This window comes from Mustelus asterias, unplaced genomic scaffold (assembly GCF_964213995.1).
Source record: "Mustelus asterias unplaced genomic scaffold, sMusAst1.hap1.1 HAP1_SCAFFOLD_185, whole genome shotgun sequence".
Classification (NCBI taxonomy): domain Eukaryota; kingdom Metazoa; phylum Chordata; class Chondrichthyes; order Carcharhiniformes; family Triakidae; genus Mustelus; species Mustelus asterias.
The window spans coordinates 223,079-241,546 of record NW_027590183.1 but is presented as its reverse complement, the minus strand read 5'-3'; the positions used below and the strand labels follow the sequence as shown (position 1 = coordinate 241,546).

The 18,468-nt window shown below is 47.1% G+C and overlaps 1 protein-coding gene across 5 annotated transcripts in view; it reads right to left on the bottom strand.

Moving 5' to 3' along the window:
• The window catches only part of LOC144485334 (NACHT, LRR and PYD domains-containing protein 3-like), an 87,928-nt gene that overhangs the window by 6,507 nt on the left and 62,953 nt on the right, over positions 1-18,468 (bottom strand). For all 5 annotated transcript variants that reach the window (XM_078203522.1, XM_078203523.1, XM_078203524.1 and 2 more), the window contains 3 exons: positions 14,460-14,630; positions 9,166-9,336; positions 3,439-3,606 (listed from right to left, as the gene is read on the bottom strand). In XM_078203522.1, coding sequence (XP_078059648.1) covers positions 3,439-3,606; positions 9,166-9,336; positions 14,460-14,630 — 510 coding nt within the window. The remainder of the gene's footprint in view (positions 1-3,438; positions 3,607-9,165; positions 9,337-14,459; positions 14,631-18,468) is intronic.

Below are 18,468 nucleotides of genomic sequence, written 5' to 3'. Positions count from 1 at the left end.
ACAGGACTGGGTGCTTCAGGTGCCGGGTTTTAGATGTTTCAGGAAGGACAGGGAGGGAGGCAAGAGAGGGGGGGGGAGTGGCACTGTTGATCAGGGATAGTGTCACGGCTGTAGAGAAGGTGGACACCGTGGAGGGATTGACGACGGAGTCTCTGTGGGTGGAGGTTAGGAACAGGAAGGGGTCGGTAACGTTGCTGGATGTTTTCTATAGGCCGCCCAATAGTAACAGAGATGTTGAGGAGCAGATGGGGAAACAGATCCTGGAGAGATGTAGGAATAACAGAGTTGTCGTGATGGGAGATTTTAATTTCCCAAACATAGATTGGAATATCCCTAGGGCTAGGGGTTTGGATGGAGAGGAGTTTGTTAGGTGTGTCCAGGAGAGTTTCCTGACACAGTATGTGGATAAGCCTACTAGAGGAGAGGCTGTACTTGATCTGGTGCTGGCTAATGAACCTGGACAGGTGGAGGATCTCTCGGTGGGTGAGCATCTTGGGGATAGCGATCATAATTCTATCTCCTTCACGATAGCATTGGAAAGAGATAGGATCAGGCAGGCTAGGAAAGTGTTTCTCTGGAGTAAAGGGAAATACAGTGTCATCAGGGAGGAAATTAGACGGGTAAATTGGAAGGAGGCATTCTTGGGGAAAAGTACCGAAGGAAAGTGGAGGATTTTCAAGGAATGTTTGTCTGGAGCTCTGCATGACAACGTTCCGATGAGACAGGGGGGTGTTGGTAGGGTACGGGAACCGTGGTGCACGAAGGTTGTGATGAACCTGGTGAATAAGAAAAGAGAGGCGTACAGAAGGTTCAGAGAGCTAGGAGGTGTTAAGGATTTAGAGGAGTATACGGGATGTAGGAAGGAGCATACGGGATGTAGGAAGGAGCTTAAGAAGGAAATTAGGAGAGTGAGAAGGGGTCATGAGAAGGCCTTGGCGGGTAAGATTAAGGAGAACCCCAAGGCTTTCTACAAATATGTCAAGAGTAAAAGGATGAGATGTGAAGGCATAGGACCCTTAAAAGGTGAAGGGGGAAAAGTTTGTGCGGAACCGTTAGAAATGGCGGAGCTGCTTAATGAATACTTTACCTCGGTATTCACGGTGGAAAGGGATCTGGGTGGTTGTACTGCTGGTTTGCGGTGGACAGAAAGGATCGAGCATGTGGACATAAAGAAAGAGGATGTGTTGGAACTATTGAATGGCATCAAGGTTGGTAAGTCGCCGGGACCGGATGGGATGTACCCCAGGTTACTGTGGGAGGCGAGGGAGGAGATTGCGGAGCCTTTGGCGATGATCTTTGCATCGTCGATGGAGACGGGAGAGGTTCCGGAGGATTGGAGGATTGCAGATGTGGTCCCTATATTCAAGAAAGGGAACAGGGACAGCCCGGGAAATTACCGACCGGTGAGTCTAACCTCAGTGGTTGGTAAGTTGATGGAGAGGATCCTGAGAGACAGGATTTATGATCATCTAGAGAAGTTTAGTATGATCAAAAGTAGTCAGCACGGCTTTGTCAAGGGCAGGTCGTGCCTTACGAGCCTGGTTGAGTTCTTTGAAAATGTGACCAAACACATTGACGAAGGAAGAGCGGTGGATGTGGTCTATATGGACTTCAGCAAGGCGTTCGATAAGGTCCCCCATGCAAGACTTCTTGAGAAAGTGAGAGGGCATGGGATCCAAGGGGCTGTTGCCTTGTGGATCCAGAACTGGCTTGCCTGCAGAAGGCAGAGAGTGGCTGTGGAGGGGTCTTTCTCTGCATGGCGGTCAGTGACCAGTGGAGTGCCCCAGGGATCTGTTCTGGGACCCTTGCTGTTTGTCATTTTCATAAATGACCTGGATGAGGAAGTGGAGGGATGGGTTGGTAAGTTTGCTGACGACACCAAGGTAGGTGGTGTTGTGGATAGTTTGGAGGGATGTCAGAAGTTGCAGCGAGACATAGATAGAATGCAAGACTGGGCGGAGAAGTGGCAGATGGACTTCAACCCGGATAAGTGTGTGGTGATCCATTTTGGCAGATCCAATGGGATGAAGCAGCAGTATAATATGAAGGGTACCATTCTTAGCAGTGTAGAGGATCAGAAGGACCTTGGGGTCCGGGTCCATAGGACTCTTAAATCGGCCTCGCAGGTGGAGGATGCGGTCAAGAAGGCGTACGGCGTACTGGCCTTCATTAATCGAGGGATTGAGTTTAGGAGTCGGGAGATAATGCTGCAGCTTTATAGGACCCTGGTTAGACCCCACTTGGAGTACTGCGCGCAGTTCTGGTCACCTCATTACAGGAAAGATGTTGAAGCCATTGAAAGGGTGCAGAGGAGATTTACAAGGATGTTGCCTGGATTGGGGGGCATGCCTTATGAGGATAGGTTGAGGGAGCTCGGTCTCTTCTCCCTGGAGAGACGAAGGATGAGAGGTGACCTGATAGAGGTTTACAAGATGTTGAGAGGTCTGGATAGGGTAGACTCTCAGAGGCTATTTCCAAGGGCTGAAATGGTTGCTACGAGAGGACACAGGTTTAAGGTGCTGGGGGGTAGGTACAGAGGAGATGTCAGGGGTAAGTTTTTCACTCAGAGGGTGGTGGGTGAGTGGAATCGGCTGACGTCGGTGGTGGTGGAGGCAAACTCGTTGGGGTCTTTTAAGAGACTTCTGGATGAGTACATGGGATTTAATGGGATTGAGGGCTATAGGTAGGCCTAGAGGTGGGGATGTGATCGGCGCAACCTGTGGGCCGAAGGGCCTGTTTGTGCTGTGGCTTTCTATGTTCTTGTCTGCTCTGATGGATCTCCCCGGGGTCACTGTGCTGTAAATAGGGTGTGTGTTCTCTCTTCCCTGACTCTGCTCTGGTGGAGTTCCCCGGGGTCACTGTGCTGTAAATAGGGTGTGTGCTCTCTCTTCCCCGACTCTGCTCTGATGGAGCTCCCCGGGGTCACTGTGCTGTAAATAGGGTGTGTGCTCTCTCTTCCCCGACTCTGCTCTGATGGAGCTCCCCGGGGTCACTGTGCTGTAAATAGGGTGTGTGCTGTCTCTTCCCCGACTCTTGTCTGCTCTGATGGAGCTCCCCGGGGTCACTGTGCTGTAAATAGGGTGTGTGTTCTCTCTTCCCCGACTCTGCTCTGATGGAGCTCCCCGGGGTCACTGTGCTGTAAATAGGGTGTGTGTTCTCTCTTCCCCGACTCTACTCTGGTGGAGTTCCCCGGGGTCACTGTGCTGTAAATAGGGTGTGTGCTCTCTCTTCCCCGACTCTTGTCTGCTCTGATGGAGCTCCCAGGGTCGCAGTGCCGAAGATCCTGGGAGAAATATGCAGCAGTTTCAAGTTGGGAGAATTTTTAAACATACCGGCAATCTGCTTACCATTGCTGCTGCTTGGAAGATTCAGACCCATTTATATTTTAAATCCATTTAAATTTTAATTGTTACACTAAAAATTAACACAAACACTCACGAGATCTCCTCCAGACTCCTGCAGGTCAGTATGAGGCGGCGGAGAGCAGGGACAGATTGATCTGTGAAGGAGTTTGATTCCAGGTTCAGAATCCTCAGTGTCTGGTTTGTACTGAGAGTGGAGGCGAGATCCTCAGCACAAGAATCTGTGAGAGCGTTCCAACACAGACTGGAGACCAGAGAGAGGAATAACAGGAATCAGGTTCAATCCCCAGTGTTTTAAATAATACTGTTAATAACAATAATAATGTATTGTATCAGACATTCCAAAAACACAACCTGCATTTCTGTAGAATGAGGAAATACTCAATGCTGAAAATGAAATATAAATAAACTGGAAATGCTCAGCAGGTTCGCTAAATACATGTGAAGAGAGAAACAGGGGTAAAGTTTGAGCTTCCATTGGAACTGGGAACGGGCAGTGAATTGACAGGTTTGAAGTGACAGCGGTGGGTGGCTGGGGAAGAAACAAAGAAAGGACAAACTGGAATTACAGGAGTGATTAAATGATAAAAGTGATGATGGGACAGGACCATAATCACAGGATCCCCGTGTCCTTACTCGGAGTGGCTCGGGAGGGACATGGGATGGGCAGTGGTTTGGGAATGCAGTTTGTGGTGAGGTTGAAGATAATGGCTGTGATTTTACCAGAAGCTCTGAAGTCCCAACATGGGGATTGGAAATGGGTGGTGTGTCCGTGTGGGCAGGATAGGCAGAGTTATGAAGGAGATATTGTCAGAGGGGGACAATTAACGGCTGGCAGGCAGGGGGAGCTGCCCACTGAGGCAGCCTGGGCAGGGGGCAGTCCCGGTTCAGGCAATGCTGACACCATCTCCAAAGGCAGCAGGACTTTCAAACACAGCAGCTCTGGAGGGAGCAGCGAGGGAGCTCTGCTTACTGAATGAAGGACTGAAATGTCAGAAAGCAGAGCAAGGGTTGCCCCCCAATCACTAATTCCTCCCTGGAGGGGCTCCTCCCGGCTGCTCAGGCTCAGAGGGAGGTCCTGTTCCCTCAGGATGGGAGGAGATTATCCCATCGGTACAAGCCAGTCTGGATGGAGATTGCTGGGAGGTGAGCAGGTTTCAGACACGTGGTTACAGAGTGGAAAAGGATCAATGTCCTGATGTGTTCTGCCACGGTGAGTGCAGCACAGCCTGATGTGTGAATAAGGATGAGGGGGAAATTGTGGAAAGAACATCTCCACCCAGACACCGGCAATGCAAAGGACTTGCAGAATGTCACTGGCTGTCCTGTCTGGAGACAATACACATCTCTGTAACCTGTGCTTAATGCTCCCTTCTCTCACATTATCTGTCTCTTTAAGACCTGGTTGGCTGTAGGGATTCGCATTCTAATCAGTATTCTGTAAGTTGATTTTGTGTCTCTGTGCCCTGTTTGAGAGCAGATTTCCACTCCATCTGACAAAGGAGCAGCGCTCCGAAAGCTAATGGTATTTGCTACCAAATAAACCTGTTGGACTTTAACCTGGTGTTGTTAAAACTCTTACAATGCAAAGGCAGCAGCATTGACTGTCAGAGACATGTCCGTTAGGCTGGCACCAGCATAGGCTCGAGCAGGGCTGACCAACATATTCACTGGGCAAACACACGTCAATGTTTTTCTCACTCAAGCGGCCGATGAGTAAATTTCAGAATGATAAAGTTTGGCACAGCAGAAATTTCAATTAAAAACTAAACTGAGATATGAAAAGAAACAACTTGCTGAGCACAATAATGAGTAATAAATAAAGATGTTTATTAGAGTTTAATCCTCATCAATCACAAATTGTTTCTCTCCCACATTTGCTGCAGATTGGCTCAAAAACCAATCAGCAGCAAACATGGGAAAGAAATGGGATGTGATTGGAGGAGCAGCTCCATGCAGATTCTTCCATTCAAACTGAACTGTGTGACTGAGATTCTGGAAACTCGCTCCGGGGGCCGCATTGAGGGGCTTCGAGGGTCACATTCACCCCTTGGACAACCCTGGGCTACTGCATGTGTTTGATGGGTGAGTAACAATTTATGTGTTTGGAAAGAGAGCAAATATCATCAGGGAACGAGTGAAGAAGAGTGGAGACATCCAGGTCTTGCCATCCTTACACCAATGGAAGATGAAGTGCTGGATCAGGAAGGCCTGGGGGCAGAGTGGGTAATTACTGCTGGTGAGATGGGTTGAGTGGGTGGCCTAATGAATGGGCACAGGAGAGCGTCTGGTGAGGACAAAACATAGAGCTTGTTTATCCATCACTGGTCACAGAGAGCAGTCTGAAGGACGTATTGGGATAGGAACAAAATAACTAGGAGCAGCAGAAGGTCATTCAGCCCCTCGAGCATACTCCATCACGGCTGATCTAATTATAGTCTCAACTCTTTTCCCCGTAACCCGTGATTCACTTCTCAATCCAAAATCATTCTTAACTCAGCCTTGAATATATTCAATGACTCTGCCGCCACGAGTCTCCAGGGAAGAGAATTCCACTGACCAGCCACCATCTAAAAATATAAATTTCTCCTCATCTCAGTCTTAAGGGACTGACAATTACATTTTAAAATCTGTCCCCTTGTTCTGGTCTCTCTTACAAGAAGAAACAGCCTCTCAGCAACCACCCTGTCTCATCCCCTCAATGCGATCACCGTTTAATCTTCTGAACTTTCATAGATATTGCTCCAATCTGCTCAAATTTCCCTCGTAAAATAAACCTCTCCATCCCAGGAATCAGCCGAGTGAACTTTCTCTGAACTGGTTCCAATACAATTCTATCCTTTTGTAAGTAAAGAGCTCAACACTGTACACATCACTCCAGTTGTGGAGCCTCCCTGAGCCTCTCCACATCCCCTTGAAACATCTTTGCATCCTCCTCACAATTCAGATTTTCACCTCGTTTTCCATTATTCGCAAATTTGGAAATATTATATTCGATCCCCACATCCATATCATTGATGTAGATTCTGAATAGCTGAAACCCAAACACTGATCCCTGCCGTACTCCACTAGTTAGAGGCTGAAAACCCAAAAATAACCCATTTATTCCAACTCCTTGTTTCTGTCCATTAATCAGTTCTCAATCCATGCTGGTATATTCCTCCCAATCCCACGTGCTCCAATTTTATTTAATAACCTCTTGTGTGTGAATCATGCAACTATAGAATCCCTAGTGTAGGAATCGTCATTCGGCCCATCGAGACACACTGACAGAGTAACTTACCAAGGTCCGCTCCCCATAAACTCACTAATTTACTGGGGCTAATCCACCTAACCTACATATCTTGGGACACGAAGGGCAATTTTACCATGGCCAATCCATCTACCATGCATATCTTTGGAGTGTGGGAGGAAACCGGAGCACCCAGAGGAAACACAGGCAGACACGGGGAGAATGTGGAAACTCCACACAGTCACCCAAGGCTGGAATTGAACCCGGGCCCCTGGCTGTGATGCAACAATGTTAACCACTGTGTCACCGTGCCAGCCTTTCATAAATCCATGTTGGCCCTGTCTAATCCTGCCATTAATTTCAAAGTGTTCTGTTATCACTTCCTTTATTACAGATTATTATAGGATTTCCATACCATCAATGTCAGACTAATAGATCTGCAGTTGCCCGGGTTCCCGTAACCCACATATTTACGCCGCTAATCCCCCTAACCTACACATCTTGGACACTAACGGGCAATTTAGCACGGCCAATCCACCCAACCTACACAGTTTATTTGGACTATGGGAGGAAACAGGAGCAGCCGGAGGAAACCCACACAGACACGGGGAGAACGTGAAAACTCCACAGACAGTCGTCCAAAGCTGGAATGAATCCGGGTCCCTGACGCTGTGAGGCAGCAGTGCCAACCCCGGTGCCACATCTTCACTTAATCTAATACACTCCTTGAATTAGCAACGGCTGGAACACTTCTGCTGCTCTTCTCCAAATGAAAGGAATCTATTTTTGTTGGAAACGCCACACATTTGCACATCACCATGTCTAAAACAGCTTGTTGTGTGATTGGCACTGGAACGTGCTTCTCCAAGAAATTGCTTGAATAGATTCTGTGAACGAATCTTCTTTTCAACTTTTGACAATCCGAGCGATTTATACAGTAAATGGAAGAAGCCACAGGAGCATTGACCTACAGAGGGATCTGTGTGTACAAGTCTACAGATCCCTGAAAGTGGCAACACTGGTGGATGAGGTGGTCAAGAAGGCAGACAGCATGCTTGTCTTCATCGACCAGGGCATCGAGTGTAAAAGTTGTCAAGTTATGTTACGGCTGTATGAAACTTCAGTTGGCCACATTTGAATATTGCTTGCAGTTCCGTTCGCGACACGACCAGAATGATGTGGATGCTTTGGAGAGGGTGCAAGGAAGGTTTACCAGAATGTTGCCTGGTCAAGGACGGTTAGGTTATGAGGAGACGTTGTATAAACACAGATTGGTTCACTACAAAAAGGGAGGCTGAGGGGTGACCTGATGGAGGTGTCCACAATTATGAGAAGCATCAATATGGTGGATAGTCAGAGACTTTTCTCCAGGGTGGAATGATCAACTACAAGAGGGCACAGGATGAAGGTGAGAGGGGCAAAGTTTGGAGGGAGGTGTGTGGGGTAAGTTTTCACCCAGAGGGTGGTGGGTGCCTGGAAGGCACTGCCAATGGAGGTGGCAGAAGCAGGCACGTTTCCAATGTCCAAGGTGCATCTTGGTAGATACATGAACAAGAGACAAACAGAGGAATAGAAACCACAAATTGGCAGTAGGTTCTGGGTCTGAATAAGCGTTAGGAGGCGCCACAGGCTTGGTGGGCTGAAGGGCCTGTTACTGTGCTGTGCGGTTCTTTGTTCTTCTTTGTATATGAAGATTAAAATCACCCGTGGTTATTGCAATATGTTTTTACAAGGCCCCATTATTTTTCCTGTGTACTGTGTCGGAGATTGTGACTGTTGTTAGGAGCCGATAAATGATTCCCACAAGTGATCTTTTAACTTTGTTAAATCTTATCTCTATCCAAACTGATTCTGCATCTTGAACTAAGTTCATCTCTCGCTACTGTACTGACATCTGTTACTAACAGAGTGACTCCACCACCATGTCCTGTCCTCCATTTACTGTCATCCACTCACTCTCTCCCTTTTCACAGATCAATGGATGTTGTGTCCGGGGAGAGCTGTGCACATCTGAGGAGGAGGAGAGGACCTCAGAGGGTGAACCATAACCTATCCCCCCACTCCCTCAACATAAGGATTTGTGGGACTGACATCCCATTGCTCAGGGATCAGAGAGAGAAGCAACAGGAGTCAGAGGAAAAGCAGTTTTCCTTATTCATAACTGACGCCAATAGTTTTTTTATAGAAACCCTACAGTGCAGAAGGAGGCCATTCGGCCCATCGAGTCTGCACCGACCACAATCCCACCCAGGCCCTACCCCCACATATTTACCCGCTAATCCCTCTAACCTACGCATCTCAGGGGCAATTTTAACCTGGCCAATCAACCTAACCCGCACATCTTTGGACTGTGGGAGGAAACCGGAGCACCCGGAGGAAACCCACGCAGACACGAGGAGAATGTGCAAACTCCACACAGACAGTGACCCGAGCCGGGAATCGAACCCAGGACCCTGGAGCTGTGAAGCAGCAGTGCTAACCCACTGTGCTACCGTGCAAATACCAGTGGTGAAATTATATTGTTGAATATTCAGTTATTATAAACACAATCTCACACAGTCTGCTACTTACTGCAGTTTCTGTATTTTACAGTCCGGATTCCTCAGAGCCACAGACAGCAGTTTCACTCCGGAATCTCCCAGTTTATTGTAACCCAGATCCAGATCTATCAGTGAGCGGTTTGTACTGAGAGCAGAGGCCAGGTCCTCGGCACAAGAATCTGTGAGATCGTTACCATAGAGACTGGAGATCAGAGAGAAAAATAACAGGAATCAGGGTAAATCCACAGTGTTTTTAAGAATAAGATCATTAACAATAATAATGTACAGCGCGGGACATTCAAGAAACACAACTTCAGTTGATACAGAAGGCAAAATTCTATTGATGCTGTAATTCTGAAATATGAATAAAATATGTGGAAAATCTCAAAAGGACAGGCAGCATCTGTGAAGAAACAGATTTAGTTTCAGTTCAATTAGCTAAAATTAGAAATTGGAAGTGAATTAAATTGTTTGAAGTGACAGGGAGCTGGGGATGGGCGGGTGACAAGGAAAGAACAAAATGGAAGTGCCAGACTGATTAAATGACAAAAAGGATGATGGTGAAAGGGAAGAGCTCAGGATTCCCATGTCCTTACCCTGAGTCACAGGGAGGGACATGGGATGGTCAGTGGCTCAGGAATGGAGTGTGTGGTGGGGTTGATGATGAGAGAGAAACCTTTTTCACGATGCCAGTTGTTCGGGTCTGGAATGTACAGTCTGGAAGTGTGGTGGGGGCAGGCTGATTCGAGGCATCACAGAGGGCAGTCGATGAACAATCGAATGAAACAATGTGCAAAGATACGAGGAGAAGGCAGGAGAATGAGACAAATTCCTAATCCTAGTTTGGTGAGCCGGTGCAGACACATTTCGCCTCGTGGTGCTCCGCAATAATTCTGTGAAGATAATGGTTGGAAATGTATCGGCATTTTAACTGGAAGCTGGTGATGTTGCAGTGTCGACAGGGTGAGGTAATTTAGCCAGTGTCCACAAAGGGCCATTGGTATCTCTCTCAGGTAGAATCACAGAATTGTTACAGAGCAGAAGGAGACCATTCGGCCCATGCTCTCTGCACTGACTCTCTGAATGAGCAATTTACTAAGTGTCATTCCCCCAAATTCTCCCCGTAACCCTGCACAATCTTCCTATTCAGATCATAATCCAATTCCCATTGGAAATTTTCAACTGAACATGTCTCCACCACACTCTCCGACAGTGAACTCCAGCCCTTAACCACTCGCTGCAGGGGAAGTCCCGGTTCAGGCAATGCTGGCACGGGCAGCACTTTGATAGGCGGCAGCTCTGGAGAGACCAGTGAGGAAGACCTGGTTAAGAACACAGGGCTGGAATGGGAGGAGAAAGGTTAAACTCAATTCAATGATGCACTTGGCAACACTTGGTACTCTTCCCCAAGGCTACGCGAGTCTGGAGCAAATTTCTGTTCTCTCAGGACTGGACAGTATCTGCCACATCAATCCAAGTATATCGGGATGGAGATTACTGGAGACCTGAGTAGGCGTGGGTTATATGGTTGCATGAGGCAAAAGGATGAATAACTTGCCAAGTTCTGACAAGGTGGTGAAGCATTTTATAGCATATAATCTGAGGCATATGGGGTCGAATGAGAATGAAAGTGAAATGGTAGAAAGGCCATCCCCACACAAACACAGGCAATGCCCAGACAGCAGCATCGACTGTCAGAGACATGTCAGCCTCTCTCTGCAGGGTTCTAGTTAGTCAGATAACTCTAGCACTGTGAGAATGGGATGGTCACAGGCAAGAGGCTTTCCCTGTGTAGACATGATGGTCAGTCAGGTTCTCACCAGCACAGGCTTGTGCCTTTGATGGGAGAGTAACAATGGAACTTTATGTGCCTGTAGAAGAGAGCACGAAACGTCAGGGAATGAACTAGAAATGCTGACAGCGTCCAGATCTTGTAATCCTTACACGTAGAATTAGCAGCGCTGGAGCTGGAGCTGGGAGAACAGCAGATAGTGTGGGAAATCGCTGATTGTGATACTGGTTGTGGAGCTGAGAGTGTGCGGTCGAATGGATGGACACAGGAGACTCTCTGGTGCCTGCAACACACAGAGCTTGTGTGCCCATCACCGGTCACATGGAACCGGCTGAAGGACGTGTTGGAATGTACATTTTGTCACAAACTATGTCTTGAAGAAATATACTGAATATTGAAGGGTATTGAATTTGATGATCAGCCATGAACAAAATGAATGGTGGATCAGGCTCGAAGGGCCGAATGGCCGACTCCTGCTTCTAGTTTCTATTTTAATCATGTTTCTCTGCAGGTTATGTTGTCGGCACCGTGCTATCTGTAGCCGGTTTCCTTTATTGTTACTGAAGCAGTATAATTGACATCATGGTGATTTTAATCTGAACTAATGCAGTGTTCTGTTGTTTCAGTGTTCCCCTGGGATGGCAGAGTAGAGCTTGATTGCGGGTGATTGACAGGTTATGTCATGTGACTGAGGGACAGCTATTTTTCACAGAACATTCTAGTTTCAATTCTGCTTTCAGAAGCTGCTTGAAGTTAAGACAAACAGCAGTGCTGTTTCCCTCTCTGAAGTTGGAGTTTTTGCTGTTTAAGTGTTGCTGTGTTGGAAGCTGTCAGAGACTGGGGTTACCTCTCTGCGGTTGGACTGTTCGGAGGCGACATCCTTCTCTGAAAACAATTGTCTGTTGGCTCTCCGGAAGTGGTAAAAAGCTGGAAATCGGCATCACGTGAGCACACTTGTTTTTGTGCAAACTAATGTTGGAGAAGGGTGTATGTCTGTGGGTATTGCTTTATATTGGAACAACAGAGATAGCTAGCTGTTAAGAGTTATACTGTGTCATGTTTAAGTCTTGCAATTGGTGAAGGTTATGCTAATTCTTGTCGTTATATTCTAACTGCATTCTGAAATAAACTGTGTTTGATAAAAGCATCCAAGTGGGTCACTTCATTCATACCTGGAGTGAAACACCTCATGCTCATCAATGCCAAAATCAAATGTAAAACCAAGGGTCCAGGCTAACTTCACAAAACACCTTGGAGTTTCTGGTCTGCATCTTAACAATTGCCTCCATTCACTCTTTACTCTTCCTCACAAATCAAGGGTTGTGTGACTGGGTGACGCGTGTCCCCCTGTAAGCATGTGAACAGGTCCTCAGTCACCGTCACATTGTTCCCCTACACCCAGGGCACAAAAGTCAATGTGATTGACATTCCACTGCATTGGGATCAGAGAGAGAGAAATCACAGGAATCAGTGAAAACTCAGGTTCTGGTTCATAACTTCCAACCCCTGGGCCTTTATAGAGTTTTTCAGCACAGAAAGAGGCCCTTCGGCCCATCGTGTCTGTGTCAGCCATCAAGCAGCAATCTATTCTAATCCATTACCAGCACTTGCTCCATAGCCTTGTCTGCTGCGACATTTCAAGTGCTTGTCTGAATGCTTCTTAAATGTTGCGAGTGTTCCCGACTCCACCACCCTTTCAGTGAGATCCAGATTCCCACCACCCTCTGGGTGAAAAAACGTTTCCACAGAACCATAGAATCCCCACTCTGCAGAAGGCTCCCAATCGCTTCATCGACTCTGCACTGACTGTCCGAAAATGCCAGGCCCACACAACTGCTTATCACTGGACATTTATCATGGCAAATCCACTGAAACTACATATCTCTGGACATGAAATGATAATTTAGCATGGTCGATCCACCTAACCGACACATCTTTGGACTGTGGGAGGAAACCAGAGTACCTGACGGAAACACGCACACACGGGAGGATCATGCAAGCTCCACACAGGCAGTCACCCGAGGCCAGAATTAAACAAAGGTCCCTGACGTTGTGAGGCAGCAATGCTAACCACTGTGCCATCTTCCATTCTCCTCTGAACCTCCTGCCCAATGCCTTAAATCTATGCCCCTGGTTATTGTCTCCTAAAACAAAGGGGAAAGGTTTATTTCTATAATTTAATACAACTCCACATGGTCGTCCCCCAGCCTTCCCTGTCTGAAAACAATAACAGGAGCACTGACATACAGATGGATCTGTGCGTACTTGTCCACTGATCCCTGAAAGTGGTAACACAGGTGGATAACTTGGTCAACAAGGCATGCAGCATGCTTGCTTCATTGGCCAGGGGATCGAGTATAAAAGTTGGCAAGTTATGTTACAGCTGTATTAAACTTTAGTTGGGCCCAACATGGAATATTGCGTGCAGTGCTGATCGCCAGACAACAAGGAGGATGTGGCTTCTTTGGAGAAGGTGCAAAAAAGGTTTACAAGGATGTTGCCTGGTCTGAAGATATGGTCTAAGGTATGAAGAGAAGTTGAATAAACTCTGATTGTTTTCACTGGAAAGACGGAGGCTGAGGGGTGACCTGATAGAGGCAGATATATGGTTGATAGTTGGAGTCTTTTCCCCAGGGTGGAAAGATCAACTACAAGACGGGACAGTTTGAAGGCAAGAGGGGGAAAGTTTAGAGGAGACGTGCGTGGAAAGTTTTCACATAGAGAGTGGTGGGTGCCTCGAATGCACAGCCAGTGATGTTGACGGAAGCAGGCACGTTCCCAATGTTCAAGGTTAATCTTGATAGAAACATGAACGGGAGATGAGCAGAGGAATAGAAGCTGCGTATGAGCAATAAGTACTGGGTCTGAATAAGAATGAGGAGTCGCTGCAGGCTTGGTGGGTCGAAGGGCCTGTCACTGTGCTGCATGGCTCTTTGTTCTTCTTTGTACATGAATGTTAAAATCACCCGTGATTATTGCAGAATGTTTTTACAAGACCCCATTAATATTCCTGTGTCGGAGATTCTGAATATTGTTCGGGGCCTATAAAAGATTCCCACAAGTGATCTTTTAACTTTGTTAATTCTTATCTCTACCCAAACTGATTCTGCATCTTGATCATTGGAACTAAGTTCACCTCTCGCTACTGTACTGACATCTGTTACTAACAGTGAGACTCCACCACCATGTTCTGTCCTCCATTTACTGTCATCCACTCACTCTCCCCCATTCACAAATCAATGGATGCTGTGTCCGGGGAGAGCTGTGCACATCTGAGGAGGAGGAGAGGACCTCAGAGGGTGAACCATAACATTATTCCCCCACTCCCTCAACATAAGGATTTGTGGAACTGACATCCCATTGCTCAGGGATCAGAGAGAGAAGCAACAGGAGTCAGAGGAAAAGCAGTTTTCCTGATTCATAACTGACGCCAATAGTAACGGGCAGTGTTTTTTATACAAATACCAGTGGTGAAATTATATTGTTGAATATTCAGTTATTATAAACACAATCTCACACAGTCTGCTACTTACTGCAGTTCCTGTATTTTACAGTCCGGATTCCTCAGAGCCACAGACAGCAGTTTCACTCCTGAATCTCCCAGTTTATTGGAACCCAGATTCAGATCTATCAGTGAGCGGTTTGTACTGAGAGCAGAGGCCAGGTCCTCGGCACAAGAATCTGTGAGATCGTTACCTTGGAGACTGGAGATCAGAGAGAGAAAAATAACAGGAATCAGGGTAAATCCACAGTGTTTTTAAGAATAAGATGATTAACAATAATAATGTACAGCGCGGGACATTCAAGAAACACAACTTCAGTTGATACAGAAGGCAAAATTATATTGATGCTGTAAATCTGAAATATGAATAAATATGTTGGAGACTCTCATCAGGTCAGGCAACATCTGTGAAGATAGAAACAGATTTAGTTTCAGTTCAATTCGCGAAACTTAGAAATTGGAAATAGCGGTGAATTAAATTGTTTTAAGTGACAGGGAGCTGGGGATGGGCGGGTGACAAGGAAAGAACAAAATGGAAGTGCCGGACTGATTAAATGACAAAAGGGATGATGGTGAAAGGGAAGAGCACAGGATTCCCATGTCCTTACCCTGAGTCACAGGGAGGGACATGGGATGGTCAGTGGCTCAGGAATGGAGTGTGTGGTGGGGTTGAAGATGATGAGAGAGAAACCTTTCTCACACTGCCAGTGGTTCGGGTCTGGAATTCACAGCCGGGAAGTGTGGTGGAGGTCGGCTGCATCGAAGCAGTCGAAAAGGAATTAGATGATTTTTTGAATATAAAGAATGAGCGGGGATACGAGAAAAACGCTGGAGAATAACTCAAATTCCTAATGCTAATTTGGTGAGCTGGTACAGACACGATGGGCCAAATGGCCTCATTGTGCTCAGTAAGAATTCTGTGAAGATAATGGTTGGAAATGTATCGATATTTCAGCTGGAAGTTGGTGATGTTGCCGTGTGGACAGTGTTAGCAGCCATAGTCCTTAATAAAATGTTAATACTGATAGGCAAAGGGATCTGGGTGTACAGGTCCACAGATCACTGAAAGTGGCAATGCAGGTGGAGAAGGTAGTCAAGAAGGCATTCGGCATGCTTGCCTTCATCGGCCGGGGCATTGAGTTTAAAAATTGGCAAGTCATATTGCAGCTTTATCGAACCTTCATTCGGCCGCACTTAGAATATAGTGTTCAATTCTGGTCGCCACACTACCAGAAGGATGTGGAGGCTTTGGAGAGGGTACAGAAAAGATTTACCAGGATGTTGCCTGGTCTGGAGGGCATTAGCTATGAGGAGAGGTTGGAGAAACTTGTTTTGTTCTCACTGGAGCGACGGAGGTTGAGGGGAGACCTGATATAGGTCGACAAGATTATGAGAGGCATGGACCGAGTGGATAGTCGGAAGCTTTTTCACAGGGTAGAAGAGTCAATTACTAGGGGGCACAGGTTTAAGGTGCGAGGGGCAAGGTTTAAAGGAGATGTACGAGGCAGATTCTTTACACAGAGTAGTGGGCGCTGGAACTCGTTGCTGGGGGAGGTAGTAGAAGCAGATATGGTGGTGACATTTAAGGGGCGTCTTGACAAGTACATGAATAGGATGGGAATAGAGGGATATGGTCCCCGGAAGGGTAGGGGGTATTAGTTAAGTCAGGCAGCATGGTGGGTGCAGTCTTGGAGGGCCGAAGGGCCTGTTCCTGTGCTGTAATTTTCTTTGTTCTTTGTGTTTCTCTCCAATGGAGAGAGAGACAATTTGTTACATGTAGCTTCAGGGATAAAATTTAATAAACGTGCGGCAATGGGAGGAGATGGGATTCCATGAACCCACAGCCGGTAAGAGGACCAAACCCTCAGATTTAGCATCATTCTACATCACACTCTAAACACCAAACCAAATGAACGAACCAACTCCACATATAACCAAACAGGCACATTAATATCTGACAGGTTCGGGAAATCCGTCCACTCAGGCAGCACAGGCAGAATCACAGAATTGTTACAGAGCAGGCGGAGGCCATTCGGCCCATTGTGTCTGCACTGACTCTCCGAATGAACAACTCACTAAGTGTCATCCCCCCACCTTCCCCCAAAACCCTGTGCATTCCAGAGCTTAACCACTGGCTGCAGGGGAAGGCCCCATTCTGGCAGAGCTGGCACCAGATTTAAAGGCAGCCAGCAGCACTTTTAAAGGCTCTGAAGGGAGCAGTGAGGGAGCCCTGGTTAATGAACAAAGGGCTGAAATGGCAGAAGGCAGATTAAACCCAATTCGCTGACACTTCCCTGGAAATTCTCAAGGATATATCGGTTTGGAGGGAGGTTCTGTTCCCTCAGGAGTGGAGGAGGAGACCTGTCACATCAACCCAAGCAAGTCTGGATAGACACTGCCGAGGGCCAGAGCAGGCAGCACGTGGCTGCAGTGAGGCAAAGAATCAATAACCTGATATGTTCTGACAAGGAGAGTGTTAAACTTACAGGCTGATATGTGAATAAGGATGAAAGAGCAATGGTGGAAAGAACATCTCCACCCAGACACTGGCAATGTCCAGACAGCAGCATCAATCTTCAGGAACATGTCAGCCTCTCTGTGAAGGGTTCCGGTCAGTCAGAGATGACTGCTGCACTGCCGACACTGAGTGACCATCCTGGTGGTCCCATGATGGGCAGCCTGGCAGCATCATAGGCTTGTGTGTGTCTTTGATGGGTGAGTAACAATGGAAATTTATGTGCTTGTAGAAGAGGGCACAGAGCGTCAGAGAAGGAGCCAAGAGTGACAGTGTCTGGATTGTGTCATCCTTATGCCAATGGAAGATGCAGTGCTGGAGCTGGGAGAGCTGGAGGCTGGGTGGGCAATCACTGATGGTGAGATGGGTTGTGGATCCAGAGAGAGTGAGTGAGTGAATGGATGGGCACAGGAGAGACTCTGCTGCTGAGTCCAAAACCTGGTGCTTGTGTGTTCATCATTGGTCACATGGAGCTCTGGGTTAGGAACAGTCAGAAGTTTAACAACACCAGGTTAAAGTCCAACAGGTTTATTTGGTAGCAAATGCCACTAGCTTTCGGAGCGCTGCCCCTTCATCAGGTGGAGTGTAGAAATGCTCACAAACAGGGCATACAGAGACACAAACTCAATTTACAGAATAATGACTGGAATGCAGTCTTTACAGATAACCAAGTCTTAAAGGTACAAACAGTGTGAGTGGAGGGAGCATTAAGCACAGGTTAAAGAGATGTGTATTGTCTCCAGACAGGACAGCCAGTGAGATTCTGCAAGTCCAGACAAGCTGTGGGCCATTCGGCCCATCAATCCTTCACTAACAACAATCCCGCCCAGGCCCTATAACAGTAACCCTACATATTAACTCTGCAAATCCCCCTGACATCAAGTGTCAATTTACCATCGCCGCTCAAACTAGCGTGCACATCTTTGGCATGTGGGAGGAAACTGGAGTAACCGAAGGAAACCTGCGCAGACACGGAGAGTACATGCAAACTCCACACAATCTGTCACCCAAGGCCGGAATTGACACGGGTCTCTGGCGCTCTGAGTCAGCAGTGCTAACAGCTCTACCACCCTGCCGACCATGATCAGCCGTGGTTCGTCCCAATTGCAGTGAGAATCGGACGAATAATTTCTATATTTTTTCATAAGATAAGCCTGGCATGCCATGAAAGACTCAAGCCAACATTTTCTCAAATGTTTATAAAATACGTTCATAAGGTGACCAAAACTATATAGGTTACTTCAGCTGTGCTGTGACCACAAACCTATCAGATTTGTGACTGGCGACCTTTGCTCCCAGGCGAATTGTCCCTCATTGCCTTTTCTGTTGATTTGTCAAAGCTGTCGGATCTTATAATATGAAGTCATGTGATTGGATCAGGTTGGGGATTCTGAGAGTCAGCACACCCGAAGGTAGAAATTCAATACAGTTTGCAGTTGCCAATGACTGGACCTCAGAGGGTGAACCATAACATTATTCCCCCACTCCCTCAACATAAGGATCTGTGGGACTGACATCCCATTGC